We start from the raw sequence: 15,466 nt of genomic DNA, 5'->3' as shown, positions 1-15,466 counted from the left end.
TTGTTGGACAGATTCTCTAAGTATCTAACATGGACTGAGAGTCAGGGTGGAAAACTACCAGGAACAGCCGGCATATTAGTCAATTCCTTCCTAATAGTTTCAGGCAAGGAAGTCTGAGCTAACCAAATCTGCCTCCGGGCTAAAATTGCTGAAGACATAGATGCACCAACATCTCTGGTAAGCTGTGATGTGTGATGAGTGTTGCATCAGCCAGATTCATAGCATCAAGATCTTCTGAACTGATCACCTTTCTTAAGGCAGCCAAGACTGTCGCTAAAGTGTTTCCCGATCGGGCTGCTCGAGTAGCTGCATTACATGTTTGGCACATTAGCTGATCTGTCTTCTGACAATCTCTACCAGGGCATCTAGGATTATCCGTGACCCGATCAGGTCCCAAAGTGGTTAAAGCTGCATTCTCTCGCTCCACTGAAGGCATGTTACCCACTCTCAGGGGCATAATTTTATCCTGACAAATTGCCTACAAGATGCATTAAATTGGAGTGCTGCTTTTGGATTATTCCAGGCTTTTCTTAACATCTGGGAATAATCTTCAGCCACAGGAATAGACACAGGGGGCTAAGTTTTACTTCAAACGTAATCCACCGACCCGGTCTCAGATGAGGCGAGAAAGGCAAAGAGGCAGTGGTTGGTCCATCCGGATGTTATATAACAGCCAACCCCTGTTATATAAGGTCAGTCACCTGACATTGTTGTCATTAGGTCTCAAGGATAAGCGGAAGAATGGTGTCATTCAGGATAAAAACGTGGTGATGGTCTGAGTGAGGTTGAAATAGATCAACATTTGTATTTTAAATGGCAGTTTGAGGGTACGCATTGACGTCACTTTCCCGCTGGAACACGTCCCCTCAGCCGGACTGAGTGGCAAAAGAAGCAGCTGCATGAATGGATTTAATAGGGAAGATGCGAAAACGCAAGTAAAACAAAACGATAATCATGTTGCTAGTATAATGTTCCTTACAACTTACCAAATATCCAGTGGTCCATGGATATTGATATGCAGCCAGGAATCGTGTTTCCTGACATTTATATGTGCCTGGCTTCAACGCTGGGGAAATAAACAACGCAGATTTGCCTGTGAACACGTTTTGTAAATACAAATTAGGCTGGTCTAAACCACGATGATCACTTATATCAATGTTATATTTATGGTCATATGGTCCAGCCCAAAATCTTATATAGTGTTTATTTAAAAACATCCAGTTATGCAGAATTTAAGATGGCAAATATTTAATTGATGAGTTGTCAGTATGATATATGACAATACAACATATAGGGTGCCATTCTACCGCAATATTCAACATATTAACATGAAATGATAACTGCAAATTCATATTTTGCCACCTGGAGTCCATTTGTTTCTTTGAATTGCAGCAATTGCAGCAATTTTTTTCTGTAGCTTTTGGCAGCCTGTAAAAATATACCTCAGGTTTCTTGTCAGTCTTTTTGTACAGTCAATTGCAAAGCTCGTTCTGGTTTTAGAGGTGTTTTGTGTATTCTGTGGCAGCGTTCACTCTGAAACCAATGCTGCCACTCAGTGGGCGGAGCCGCACTCACTCCAGCTGACGGTGACGTCATGTGCATACTCTCTATTACATTACATTGTGCATTTTTTGATAAACAATAACAAAATGTTATTGTGACAGATGGCAAAACATTCATCCTCCAAACGATGTCTTTACCCAAATATTCTTTGATGATCTAGTTTTAGAGCTGTCGGGACGGATTTCGCGGGAAGTTGCATCGATACGGCATTCGCTCGTGCATGTCAGATAATTTCCGCCCACTGAGAAAGTAGCAGACTATTGTCGTAACAACTAACAGAAAAAAAAGTAGCATGGAATTTAAATAAATGGCAAACCCCCGGAAATCATGGGGTGTTAAAAAACACCTTATTTATTCATTCATCCTCTCTGCTATGATGTCTGTACACTGTACACATCCATCCACTCGCAGCAGCAGAGCCGAAACAATATTCTGTCGCAAGACGCATGAAGTTGTACTTTTTATCCACTGGAGGGCCAACAGTTACATACTGTAGTTAAACAATTGAATGGATTGGACCACAACAATGGTAATGGATTTTCATCACCTTTGGGGAAGAAAAAAAAAAAAACGAAAACTTATGGTGGTGATGCAAAATCTACCCAGCAGGGAGCACTCTATAGTTACCTTTATAATAGTTGATCTGTAAGTGCATTAGTCTGAATAAAAGTCACGTTTATCAAACTATACTGAGGGAGCAGAAGTCTTCTAGACGTCTTCTATTAAAAAGGGAATAAATACACATATACATACATGCATACACAAACAAACAGACTGGTGTATATGGCTTTGTTTTGTTTTAAAAGAGCATCTCTGTCACAGGAAGAGGAAGAGAAACCTATTTATGGTCAGCTGAACTCTTAAGAAATCAGCCTGAAAAAGAGAAGAGCTATTGAGTCGCAGAGACGGGTGAAACCTCAGCAGAGAAAGACAGAAAGAGAAGAGGGAGGAAGTGACAGCACATGTCTCACAAGGTCTTGAGAGAGACTGATAGAAAGTGCTAGAGACCAAGGGCGTAGTCTGTACATCGCTTAACATTTTTTGGAACCACAACCCTACGAGGTAAGAAACTGAGAAAAAAAAAAAAAATGCAACACAAGAGAAAGGAAGGGTGGGATGTTCTGTCTTTTATGAGGTTTAGACACGAAGAGAGGGGAGCACACGCACGGCCTTCAGGCCTGCGGCACACCGCTGACACAGCCTTTCTGCTGTCACAGTGACTCCTTAAGCTTGTTTTTTAAATAATTTAAGTGTAAAATATTCTTGGTGCACCTGCTGCATGTGAATAACAAAGGCTTGATCTTGTGTGGGTATACTGAAAGGAAAGCAAAGGCCACTGATTACATGAAATGCACACAGCATGTTCATTCATCTCTTTTTCTGAATGATTGAATTTATGTTTTTGATAATTCTATAATGTTATGCAATGTTTACACAATTTGCTTATATATTTTGCACGCAGATTAAAACAATCAAACACAGTTTAGAGAAGTACTAAAGTGCTGGGAAAGTGTAAAAAAGTCTTTATGCAAAGTACTTTCACACAAGCAAAAATTTGAATTAAATTTACATTTAAATAGTTTATAGGAATCTCTATATATGTGACCCTGAACCACAAATCCAGTCATAATGGTCAATTTTTTTTAAATTTAAATGTATCATCTGAAAGCTTTCCATTGATGTATGGGTTGTTAGAACCAACATTTGGTCAAAATGCAACTATTTCAAAATCTTAAATCTGAGGGTGCAAAACATTCTAAATGCATATTACTAATTGAAAATGAGTAATAATTACAAAATGTCTTCATGAAACATGATCTTTACTTAATTTCCTAATGATTTTTGGCATACAAGAAAAAACAATAATTTTGACTCACACAATGTATTTTTGGCTATTGCTACAAATATACCTGTGCTACTGAAGACTGGTTTTGTGCTCCAGGGTCACATATATGTGCAGTTTTGTAAATCATTACTTTAATTTAATTACCGTTTTTACCTTGAAAACTAAAGCAAGGGATAACTCTTAATTTTTCTGTCAATTAATTACAGTTACTTCTGATAAAATTGAATTAAATACTCTGTAGAATCATTCTATATAAAACAACAGTTGATTTAATATCAAAATGTAACAGCTAATGTTAAAATGGTTTTAATTTAATCTTCTCTTTTAAATGCTTTGGTTAGTTCAACAATGTATGCAGTTTTGTGTTATTTGTTTGATACAATTAACAAAACAATGTAATGTCTTTCTTTGTTTTGGTAAAAATGGTCAGGGTTGACATAGGAAAGTTGATTAGTAAATTAGTAGATAGTAATGTTTTTTTTTTTCTCTCTCTCTCTCTCTCTCTCTCTCTACGAGTAACTTACCCATCACTGTGTATGTATACATATTTATTACTATACACTGTTCATGTTTAAAAAAATGAAGCATGTTATGTGTCAACCACCTGTCTGTAACTGTGGTGATTATAGCTAGTTAAAGCAGGTTAAACAGACTGAATGCAAAACTGTAAAAAGGGAATTAGCTGAGATTGTGGTGACGTCTCATGGCATCTGTGTTCAGATCAGAATGGCAGTGTGGGATCTGTCCGTCACTGTGGAGGAACTGGGACCCGAGGCCCCGCCTCTCAAAATCAGTGTCACCTCAGATCTACATATTGGTGGAGTCATCCTCAAAGTGGTGGAAAAGTCACGTGAGTCGATGTCTGTAAATTTTAGTATGATATGTTTTTGCATTGGTGCATCAGGATTGTTGATTGCAGACACGCCCACAAGTCTCGAGGCTCAGTCTCTCAAAGCAAGTCTCAGATCCATTTTGTAACAGTTTTCTACACGCTTATTTGTTATTTTTATTATTTGTCTACATACTACAAATTGTTTTTTTTTTTCCAGTCAAGTCTCAATATTTCCAAATTGTCCTATTTTAAAGGAGAAGTCCACTTCCAAAACAAACATTCACATAAAATGTACTCACCCCCTTGTCATCCAAGATGTTCATGTCTTTCTTTCTTCAGTCGTAAAGAAATTATGTTTCTTGAGGAAAACATTTCAGCATTTTTCTCCATATAATGGACTGATATGGTGCCCCGATTTTGAACTTCCAAAATGCAGTTTAAATGGTCACAAATGCGATTGTAAACGATCTCAGCCAAGAAAGAAGGGTCTTATCTAGTGAAACGATTGGTTATTTTAATTAAAAAATGACAATTTAAATACATTTTATTCTCAAATGCTCGTCTTGTCTTTCTCTCCCTGAACTCTGTGTATTCTGACTCAAGACAATTAGGGTTTGTCGAAAAACTCCAATCGTATTTTCTCCATCAACTTCAAAAATCATTTCAAAATCATCCTACATCGCTGCAGAAGTACAGACACAGTCTTTACAAAGTGAACATGCAAAGAAGATCAAACACCCTTAACAAAAAAGGTAAAACAGCGATATAGGACGATTTCCTCAGCTGGGATCGTTTACAACCGCATTTTTGATCTTTTGAAGCTGCATTTAAACTACATTTTGGAAGTTCAAAATCGGAAAATCAAAATTAAAAAAAAAAAAACATAATTACTTTACAACTGAAGAAAGAAAGACATGAACATCTTGGATGACAAAGGGGTGAGTACATTATCTGTAAACTGTTGTTCTGGAGGTGGACTTCTCCTTTAAGTTTCCTATTTCATTTTCAAAGTCTCTTAGAGTGTAGTTCTGTTTTCCAAAAAAGGATCCCATGTTGTTCCAAACTTCTGTGATGTTTATTTTATTTTATTTTATTTTATTATTTTTCTTCATATTTTCACAGTTCCCCATACAATGAAAGCACACAGTCAACTGGACAGGTCACCAAAAAGGACATAAAAGTATCTTAAAAGTAGTCCATATCATTAATGTGTTGAATTCTACATCTTCGACAGATTGTGTCCCTGTATGCATTTCTGTCTTCTGTGGAAGATAATTTAAAAATCAAATAAGTAAGTAATAAATTCATTAAAAAAAGTCAACGAGTTGCCGCTGACCACTGACTGACAGAGACTGGAAAATGAGTGAATATTATCATTTTTTAAACAATTTCCCCTCCGTCATTCCCTAACTGAGTAATGTTTGCACGTATTTAAACATCTCACACGGTGTCGCGTTTGACATGTTTATTTGTGTTCCACAGATGAAATAAAATCATATTGGTTTGGAACGAGACAAGACTGATGACAGGATTTTCCTCTCTTCTCCAGAAATAAAGAAGGACTGGTCCGATCACGCCCTGTGGTGGGAACAGAAGCAGCAGTGGTTACTGAAGCCGTCCTGGACGCTGGATAAGTGTGGGATCCACGCAGACGCCCGGCTCTGCCTCACGCCGCAGCACAAGCCCCTGCACCTCCTCCTGCCCAGCGGCATCACCCTCCGCATGAGAGTCTGCTTCTCCAGCTCCGTCTTCCGCACCGTCATGGGCATCTGCAAACTCCTGAGTGAGTGATGAGCTCAAATCAGCTGTAACTCATCAGCTTTTACCTTTCAGATCATCTATACAGAGACTGTCTGTTGCTGAAAGAATGCATTCATTTATGACCAGCACATGATCAGCATCTGCAGTTAATGAAAGCCTTTCAGCTCTTCTAAACAACATGTGGCTTGATTTGACTATTGCACATGACAGCTTTTGTGTTCTCTTCTTTAGACATTCGCCGTCCGGAGGAACTATCCCTACTGTGGCCAGTAGAAGAGAAGAAGAAAAAGAAAGATAAAGATGCTGAGAAAGAGGTGTACGACATCACACGCGCACCACTTCCTTCAGGTGAGCCTTTACACGGATCAAAGTATGCTTACGCTATATTTATTTACTTACCACACACACAAGAAGGTCAGGTCAAGCTGCTCTCATACTGAAAATGTGATGAATGTGTAGACATTTGTTCATTTGTGCAAACGCAGGCACCATCCCGACGCTTGCCAACGGCATGCCTGCTTTCTTTGCTGAAGCGCCCGACACTGAGGCTGCGTACAAGATGTTGGCGGTCAGTCAGCCTGTTCCGGCCCCAGAGACCATCGCCAAACTCTATCGCTCGACTAACATCATGGAGAAAGCACAGATTAACAGCAGGCAGGCTTCACTTTTCTCATTTCTTGTTGGGGCCTCATGATAAAAAGCTTTATTTTTCCACATCATCTACACTCCATGCCCCAAACACAGTTCATTGAGAGTATGATGGAAGAATCATTGAGAATATGCTGTAATGGTCATATGTACTGTGATCTCTGCTCAGGTGGTTGGATTCGTCCCGTTCTCTTCTACAACAGGGAGTCAAAGAAAATGATAAACTTTTACTGCGATTCAAATACTACACCTTTCATAACATCACACCACAGGTAGGTACAGTATGACGAGTGCTGTCCGTAGCATAAACACTTACTATACAAACTCATTTCTATAGAAAGCATAGATTTTCATTTCTAATGTGAATTATGTCACTACCTCAAATATGATCATAAATTTCACAATGCATTTTTCATAAAATCTATTAAGAACCTTGTTACATACAGTACAGACAGTAAAATGAATTATCTAACTCTTTCTGTTTTTCTTCTATAAAAATCATCGAAATCACACAAATGCATTTTCCAGACTGACGCGGTGCGTCTGACGCAGCTGTATGAACAGGCAAGGTGGGCCATCCTGCTGGAGGAAATTGAGTGCACTGAGGAGGAGATGATGGTCTTCGCTGCCTTACAGGTATAGATGATAGAGAGCAGATATCAGCTCACCATACAAGTGAACAATGATCTGTCGCTGTGATCACTGAGATTGGGAAAAATGTTCTAACACAATTGGAGCTGAAGTAAAAGCTTATGTTTTTATGATCTCTGTGTGTGATCACATCAGTACCACATTGGGAAAGTGTCTCTGACCGAGCAGATTGTGGCATCTTGTCCAGCTATGGACGACCTGGATTCAGCTCTGCAGTGTCTGGAGGTGAAAATGGAAGGAGAGAGCAGTGCAGATGACATGCTGGTCAGTGTCATGACATATACTACACCAAACCAATCACATACTGACATATTCTTATATCCATTGCTGGATTGTTCCAGTATATACCTCAACATTTTCTACTGGCTTCTTCTACAGAGTCTTTATTTTAGTATTTTGAATATAGATATTAAAAAGCTTGATAGTTACTGAATAATAAATATGTTTCATTCTGGGATGCTCTGTTGGTTTTCTGTCCTCTATCTGTCCATAAGGCAAGTCTTGGTACCCTAAGTCTTGGGAAAGTCTTTACTATCACAAAGCTTTTGAACACTTTCTCCATTATTGGCTAGGAAATATGAATGCTGTTTATGAAACATGCAGTGATACTATAGCAGAGTATGTTGTAATCTGAATAAGTTGTCACAGGGGGAACCCTGCTCCTGGAGAACTGCCATCCTTTAGAGTTTAGCTCCAAGCCTAACCAAACGCATCTGAACCAGCTAATCGAGGAGTTAAGGATAACTAGGAAAATACAGGCAGATGTTGGAGCAGGACTGGAAAGGAAGGTAGCCCTCCATGAGCAGGGTTGGCTTCCGATACAATAAACAAAGCAGGTTCCCACTGAGACAAATTACCCCATTTAGCATGACAACATGCCCTGATATAGTATTATTGTGTGTGTTAAACAAAGTATATTAGTATTTGCTAGGCAATTATGTGGGAAAGGTTCAAAAGCTTTGTGACAAATCTATGCAGTTCTGTGGGTCCCCAGGACCAGACTTCAGAACCAATGCTCTTATAGATGGGAGTCTGGGAAGGGGAATGAAGTGGACTGCTTTGGGAAAGTGACGCATCATGGTGAGGACTACAGTATTGACACTGGGTGGAGGGAGACCGGCAATGACCTGGAGGTGAAATGGTATCAGGAGGGGGAACATGGGGCAGCAAAGTGCTGCAAATCAGCATCTGGATTACATTCTTAGAGCAAGGCCAATAAGAGAGAACAAAATCAAAACATCCAAAGAACAGAGCCCAGCAAGCCTACCTGGGTTGACCAGATATACTCCATAGCTGTCCCCTTAAGTTACTCTTCCGAATCCAAACAGACCACCAGCACCTCTTTCCAATATTGTAGTTCTGCTCTGCAGAAGACAACAATGTGAATAATAAAAAGCACATAGATGCAACTTGTTATCCTGAAGGGATATTTAGAAAAGGACCTCAGAACATTCAGAAGAAGTGGTGTTACCCAGTTGTAACTGCAGAAAAACTGTTGATAGAAGTTGGCAAAGTCCAGGAATTGTCAGCTTTGCAGAAAGGGTCAAGTAGTGCCCTCTACCTCAAGATAAAGGACTCCAAGAGCAGAACTGGTTGGAAATAGATTTACTTTTCTGCCTTAACATAAACCTGGTTCTCCAGCAGCCTCTGGACCATGCATCTGATGTGTTGGATGTGCACCTGGAGAAAGGGTGATACAAGATACAGATACAAGGTGTCAAAGGTCTGCTCTGGACAGATAGATAGATCATACCAGCCACTGGACAGACACAGACAAATGTGTCCATGAAATTGCCCTCTGCTCCTGAGTCGATGAGCAAAGAACATTGACGAGTTCTGTTGTGGAATATCAAGGAGACTGGCAAGAGTGTACAAGGACTGGTAAATAGGAGGACAGTTCTGCTTACGAGGATTCGCCTGATTACTGACAGGTGATGGCTTATACTAGAAAGAGAAATATGACCTTGACCCCGCAGTTACAGGCACAGACCTTTGGAAAGATGCCATTGTTTCTCCAAAATAATAAGACCCAACCTACCAGTCTGCATGGGCTTAGGCTAAGATGCCACCACAGAATGAAACAGACGGGAGATCAGAAGAATCAGTCCATAACCTGATGGAAGAACCCTGCACTCTGATGTGTAAATCCATGTGATTGTCCAGGTGGAAGGCAAGGCTGATTAGAGCATCACAGACCTCCAGGAGAATACAGGCATAGATCTTGATGTCTTGATGCTCCTATAGACACTTAGCAAAGCATGCCAAGATTAATAGATGGCGAATGGTAAAAGCATGCAGATATACCCCAAAATTAAGCATTCTGACAGTCAACGCAGCAGCAACACTGGGCATCAGATTCCCATACAGCTGCTTCCCACTCACAACCCATCCGTTGAGGAGAAAGATCACATATGGAAAGGAGGAAAAATGGAAGAAAAGATGTGACGTGACCAAGTATCATCACTCATATGCCACCTTGGACCTCTCCATAAGGTATGTCTGTGGCTGGAGAGGAGACACTGCTTCACAACCATAAACAGCGGTTAATCCAATGCATGTGGTAGGGACAAAGAGTGGTGGCTCTTGGGAGCCCAAAATCCTCACTTGGGTCTACACTGGCCCGAGTGTGAAGTCAGGTTCTATGAGAGACAACCCAGAAGCAGAGAGATACTGAACAGAAACTTTATTGAGAGTCACTTGAAAACAAAATCAAGCAGTTGGCCACCGATTCCGTGAGTCGAGCTCCAGCTGGCTGGGCACAGGGATGAGTCGAGACGGGCCAAGATCAGAGCCAGGACCACAGACTAATCAAACAAAGTAACCAAGTGAGAGTCAGAAACAGATTCATAAACAGGCAGAGATCCATACTGGGAAACAGTCCACTAGTGCAACCAAATCCAAGGGATGATCAGAAGATCACGACGGGCATGGAAAACCTGAGTCCTAGTCTTGCTTAGCCAGACCTTCAGACTGACAGCAGAAGGTCTGGACTCCATCACAGCTTTCATTGGACAAGAACCACCCAAGAGGCCATCTGACTACAGCAACCAAATTCAATCAGTTTGTTTGTTCAGTGTCATGTTTAGTGGTGTAAAATGTAAAGTCCATTACTGTGTCTCATTTGGAAGGCTGTGCCCTTCCAGAAGTTGCATTTGTCAGTCACCTGCATCACTGAAGATGTCTCATTTCAGAAAATTAACAATGATAAAATTAACTTATTGTTATTCCATATGCAAAGTAAATTACAGTAATTTTATTTTTCTTTGGAATGTAGTGGTTACTTTTCAGATGAGACACAGCTGAGGTCTCTACAATAACAGACAATTGCTCAGACGGTAAATCATTCCAAGACCTTAAGGTGGACATTTTTACAATTACACTAAAAGGCCTTTTACTTGCAATCAATCAGATGACAGAAGGTGTGGAGCAGATTGAGTACAACATGTTTTTCAGCAGTTTTGATCATGCTGTTAATTGTAGCAACAATTTAGAGGCCTTAAAAAGTATCATAATTTTGACTATCAAATATGATATCGCAGGCTTTATAAAGCTTTACATACTACTGTAGCCATGTTTCAAAACATCACAAAGCACTGTTTTGGTGATAGTCTTAACATCTTAAGTGTCCACACAGGAAACGATGACGGCACCAGAACTACACGACTACTTGAAAATATTCCGGTAAGACATAAATTCCCCTCCCACAACGTCTGTTTCATGTTATTAAATCAAAAATGCTTTATCCTTACGAAAGCTAATTAGTAAGTAGTAATGACAGCATTGTATTGCAAAAAGTGCTATACAAATACACCTGGTTTCACTTTTTCTCAGGCCGAAGAGGCTGACACTGAAAGGATATAAACAATACTGGTTTACATTTAAGGACACGACCGTCTCCTACTACAAGAGTAAAGAGGAGAGCAGTAAAGAGCCAATTCAACAGATGAACCTTAAAGGTGATCACACTCTCATGTAAGAAAACATCTATGTAAACATCACACAAACACACAGACACACAACTTTTTCTTCAACACAGGTTGTGAGGTGGCTCCTGATGTGAGTGTTGCTGGGCAAAAGTTTTGCATCAGATTGCTGATCCCCGGACCAGAGGGCATGAATGAGGTCTACCTGCGCTGTGAGCATGTAAGTCAGTGATTATCAATTAATATTATATATCACATAAAGGCGTTCAGACTTGATGGGGGCATTTACATGACCACTTTCAACTAAAAAAGGGAAAAATTGTAATGCATTTTGGACATTCATTTACACAACAGTGGCATTTTTGACACCAGAAATTGCAAACTTTTGAACATGCATATCTTCAGACTAGAGCAATGTGTATGTGCACAGGTACAAGTGTTTCTTTACAAACTCATATTGCCAACTACTGGCCTGGCATGCATAATGCAGCATTTTTAGTTGCTCTAAATCTAACTACTAAATTTAAGTAGATCCAGAATATAAGAACACTATAGGGAGTGTTTTTCCTCCACAGTGCTCCCTGCCATAGTTTTCCCTCTTGTTGATTAGTCATGTGTTTCACCTGTGTCTTGACCCTTGTCCCTTTTCTGGTGTTAACGTCTTTGTGAACGTCTTGATATGCTACATGCTCCAGCCAGCCCTGCGTAACCCCTTGGATTGTTTATTAAAGACTGTTGTTCATTATTATCCTTCACCTCCTCGTTCCTCACTCCAACACTGTAGGCAATACTGACAAGAAGGAGGCCTGTACAGTGAATAACACAGGTTCACCAACACTGGACAGTAGAACATTGTGTGTGTGTTCTGTGTTCTAGGAGCAGCAGTACAGCCGATGGATGGCAGCATGTCGTTTGGCCTCAAAAGGCAAGACTTTAGCTGATAGCTCCTTCTCTACCGAGGTGCAGAGTATCCAGTCGTTCTTGGCCATGCAGAAAACCACACCGAGTAATAACACAGCTCAGTCAGATGAAAGCATCAATACACACAGCCTCGTCTCTCCACGCTACCAGAAGAAGTACAAACCCAAGCAGGTACCACATTTGGAATACAAGTATCAGCTGGTTAACTACAGCATTATTCATCTTGGTAACACTAATCTACTAGGTAAAAGAACCTTTGCAATTACATGTCAACTAGCAGTCATTAGCGTATTAGTAGACAATCTATGTAATATCTGCTAATGGTTTATTCTGATGGCTTCCTGACAGTCATTCTACTGACTACAAGTCAACTTATTCTACTAACGCAAACCTAACAGTCTACTAATACTCTAATGAGAGTTAATAGACATGCAGTTGCAGAGTTACTTATAGTTCATAGAATGTCCAAAGTGTCTAAATGTCTAATGCAGGGGTGCCCAAACTCGGTCTTGGAGGGCTGGTGTCCTGCAGAGTTCGGCTCCAACATGCCTCAACACACCTAGAGGTTTCTAGTATGCCTAGTAAGGTCTTGATTAGCCGGTTTAGGTGTGTTTAATTGGGGTTGGAGCTAAACTCTGCAGGACACCGGCCCTCCAGGACCGAGTTTGGGCACCCCTGGTCTAATGTCTAAAGCTTTCTCTGTAATTGTCCAGCTGACGCCGAGGATCCTTGAGGCCTACCAGAACGTGGCTCAGCTCTCATTAACAGACGCCATTCAGAAGTTTCTTCAGATCTGGCAGGCTCTGCCTGACTTCGGCCTCTCTTATATTGTAGTCAGGTGAGTTTAGTCAAATGTGTCCATAGGCCGAGGCCTGTAGGGGTGTCAAGCACCTTTTTTTTATTTGTTTGTTGGGTTTTGTTTTGTTTTGAGGGAATGCCAGGGGCTTGTTCCATGATAGTGACTGAAGAAACTCAGGTTTACAGAATTAGTTCAAGTTGACAAAACCAAACCAATCCAATCTGGCTTTATTGGTACCATGACACTGATCATCAGCTTTGTCAACTCAGGCTTTGATATCGAGTTCATCGAGCGCTCGAACATGAAAGTAATGTGGAATTCACCTTTCACAAGAGATTCACTGCCAAAGGTGAAAAGATTTACACCTTTACACAACAAGATGAAAGAGATAAAGAGAGACTCAAAAACCTAAGATCATATGTAGTCATATTTAAAGCTTTATCTACTGAATCTAAAACTTATTTATATTGCATAATATCTGTATATATTTATATTGATTTAAAATAAAACCTTAATAATAATTATTAAAATGGCTTTTGTAATGGATTAAGGGTATAAACATTATATAAATCATGTAAATTCATTTAATTCAGATCAAGAGAAACAGGAGGAGTGGCTTGTGTCAGACATGTGTCACTTTGCTCACAGCTGATTGGTTACATTTCAGTTTAAGATCTCTAAACCAGAACATAACCTTCTCTGGTTAGTTGTGGAGCATTAAAACCACTTTCATGGTACCTAAAACTCAGAGTTGGTGCAAACTAAACTGAAACTTACCTGGCTAGCCAGCCCAACCAGCTTCATGGTACAGGCCCAAGCTCTGGCACTTCTTCATAAGACTATGAGTCCTGCTAGTCCAGTGGTGTCATTTAATGCATTTAATCAGATTCTGATATTATATACACATATAATATGACATTTTTCAAAATAAACCAAGGTAAATTGCAACTGAACTCAACAGCCAGTGATTGTCATGCATTTTCATATATGGAAAACAGTGGGATTGACTTTTTGTTTGTGTTTCATGGGAAAAGCCAACTATATATATATATACCATAACAGCTAGTTACTGCAAAGTTAAACTGTCTCTGCATTTGACAGTACATTCTGTGAATCAGAGACTCTGTCGTTCCTTTAGAGAAATGACACAGACTCCTCAGTTCAGCTGATCTGCAAAAGTCATTCTCATAAAAGCCTGACGTTTAAATGAACATTTTGCTAAAGAATCATGTGTTAAAACACTAGAGCACATGAGGGTGCAAAGTAAAGGAAATCACCCGACCTGCAGCAACTAATGCGATAATGCACAGAGAACAACTGAAATAGACAAGGGTCTGACACACTGATGATAACAATGAGCTTCCATGACAACAAACGAACAGCAGGAGAAACCAAGGCGACACAGGAAACAGGAACTAAACAAATGAAACAAGTCGTGCCAAATGACGCACTACTTACTGTGTGCTTAAGATAGTTATCTACTTAACCAAGTAGTGAATGAACCTTAAAGGGTTATTTCGTCATTCATCATTGGAGTCTGATAGATGAGTTCATTGAAGTCTCCAACATACCACACTAAAGTGCATCATCTGGGTTTTGAACTGAAAACTGTAACATAACATAAAAACATTCAAAATAATCAAAGAAAAATAATGACAGATTGTAAATGACATCAGAAAAAACACGTTATTTCTGTTTACATAACCGCAGGTTTAAGGGCTGCCGCAAGGACGAGGTGCTCGGCATCGCCAACAATCGTTTGATCCGCATTGACCTGAGCGTCGGAGATGTTGTGAAAACCTGGAGATACAACACCATGAGGCAATGGAACGTCAACTGGGACATCAAACAGGTCATCTGACTTTATATATTTCTATGCCAATGAGATTTGTCAGGGTTTCCAAGCTCTCATGTTGATATAAAAATCACAGCGTGAGAGAATAAATTCCTCTCGTATCTGTTCCAGGTTGCCATTGAGTTCGATGGCAATGTGAACATCGCCTTCAGCTGTGTGACAGCAGACTGTAAGATCGTCCACGAGTACATCGGCGGATACATCTTCATGTCGACGCGCAGTCGGGAGCAGAGCAACGTCCTGAACGAGGAGCTGTTTCACAAACTGACAGGCGGCCATGAAGCTCTATGAGAAAAGAAAACATCTGTGCATTTATGGACTGAAGAGAATAAGATCTGCCAAGAAATGTTCATTCATGAAATAGAAAGCATACACATACAGATATGGCCATTCAGGAGTACTTACCCTTGAAAAACACTATTGTGTCTTGACAGGTTTGTGAGACCTGAGGCGTTTCATTTCTGCCTTTGTTTTATTTGGCTTTGATTGTTCTTATGCTAGGATATTTTCAGTGTTACTCTCAACACCGCATCTTGTAGTTATTAAATTTCACAGTCAAACCTTGTCAGCCTTTTGCTTTAATTCATAAGCATCTTACTGTTATTGTTGACTCTTTATTGGTTTTAAGTGTAAGTTAGAGTTCGAGGTCTTGCGCTGTATTAATACA

At 40.1% G+C, this 15,466-nt stretch overlaps 1 protein-coding gene across 1 annotated transcript; it reads left to right on the top strand.

Moving 5' to 3' along the window:
* The first annotated feature begins 2,633 nt into the window (after positions 1-2,633).
* Positions 2,634-15,364, top strand: im:7154036 (fermitin family homolog 3). The gene is given in 17 exon segments (XM_051110517.1): positions 2,634-3,943; positions 4,130-4,259; positions 5,791-5,897; positions 5,900-5,959; positions 5,961-6,024; positions 6,234-6,350; positions 6,488-6,656; positions 6,820-6,922; positions 7,179-7,286; positions 7,437-7,565; positions 10,936-10,982; positions 11,133-11,257; positions 11,338-11,444; positions 12,101-12,316; positions 12,859-12,983; positions 14,655-14,796; positions 14,911-15,364. Coding segments are annotated over 16 exon segments (1,923 nt in total). The 5' UTR covers positions 2,634-3,943; positions 4,130-4,135; the 3' UTR covers positions 15,091-15,364.
* Positions 15,365-15,466: the final 102 nt, after the last annotated feature.

The sequence above is a fragment of the Labeo rohita genome, chromosome 5 (genome assembly GCF_022985175.1).
Source record: "Labeo rohita strain BAU-BD-2019 chromosome 5, IGBB_LRoh.1.0, whole genome shotgun sequence".
NCBI lineage: Eukaryota > Metazoa > Chordata > Actinopteri > Cypriniformes > Cyprinidae > Labeo > Labeo rohita.
This window is presented reverse-complemented; position numbering and strand designations above follow the sequence as displayed.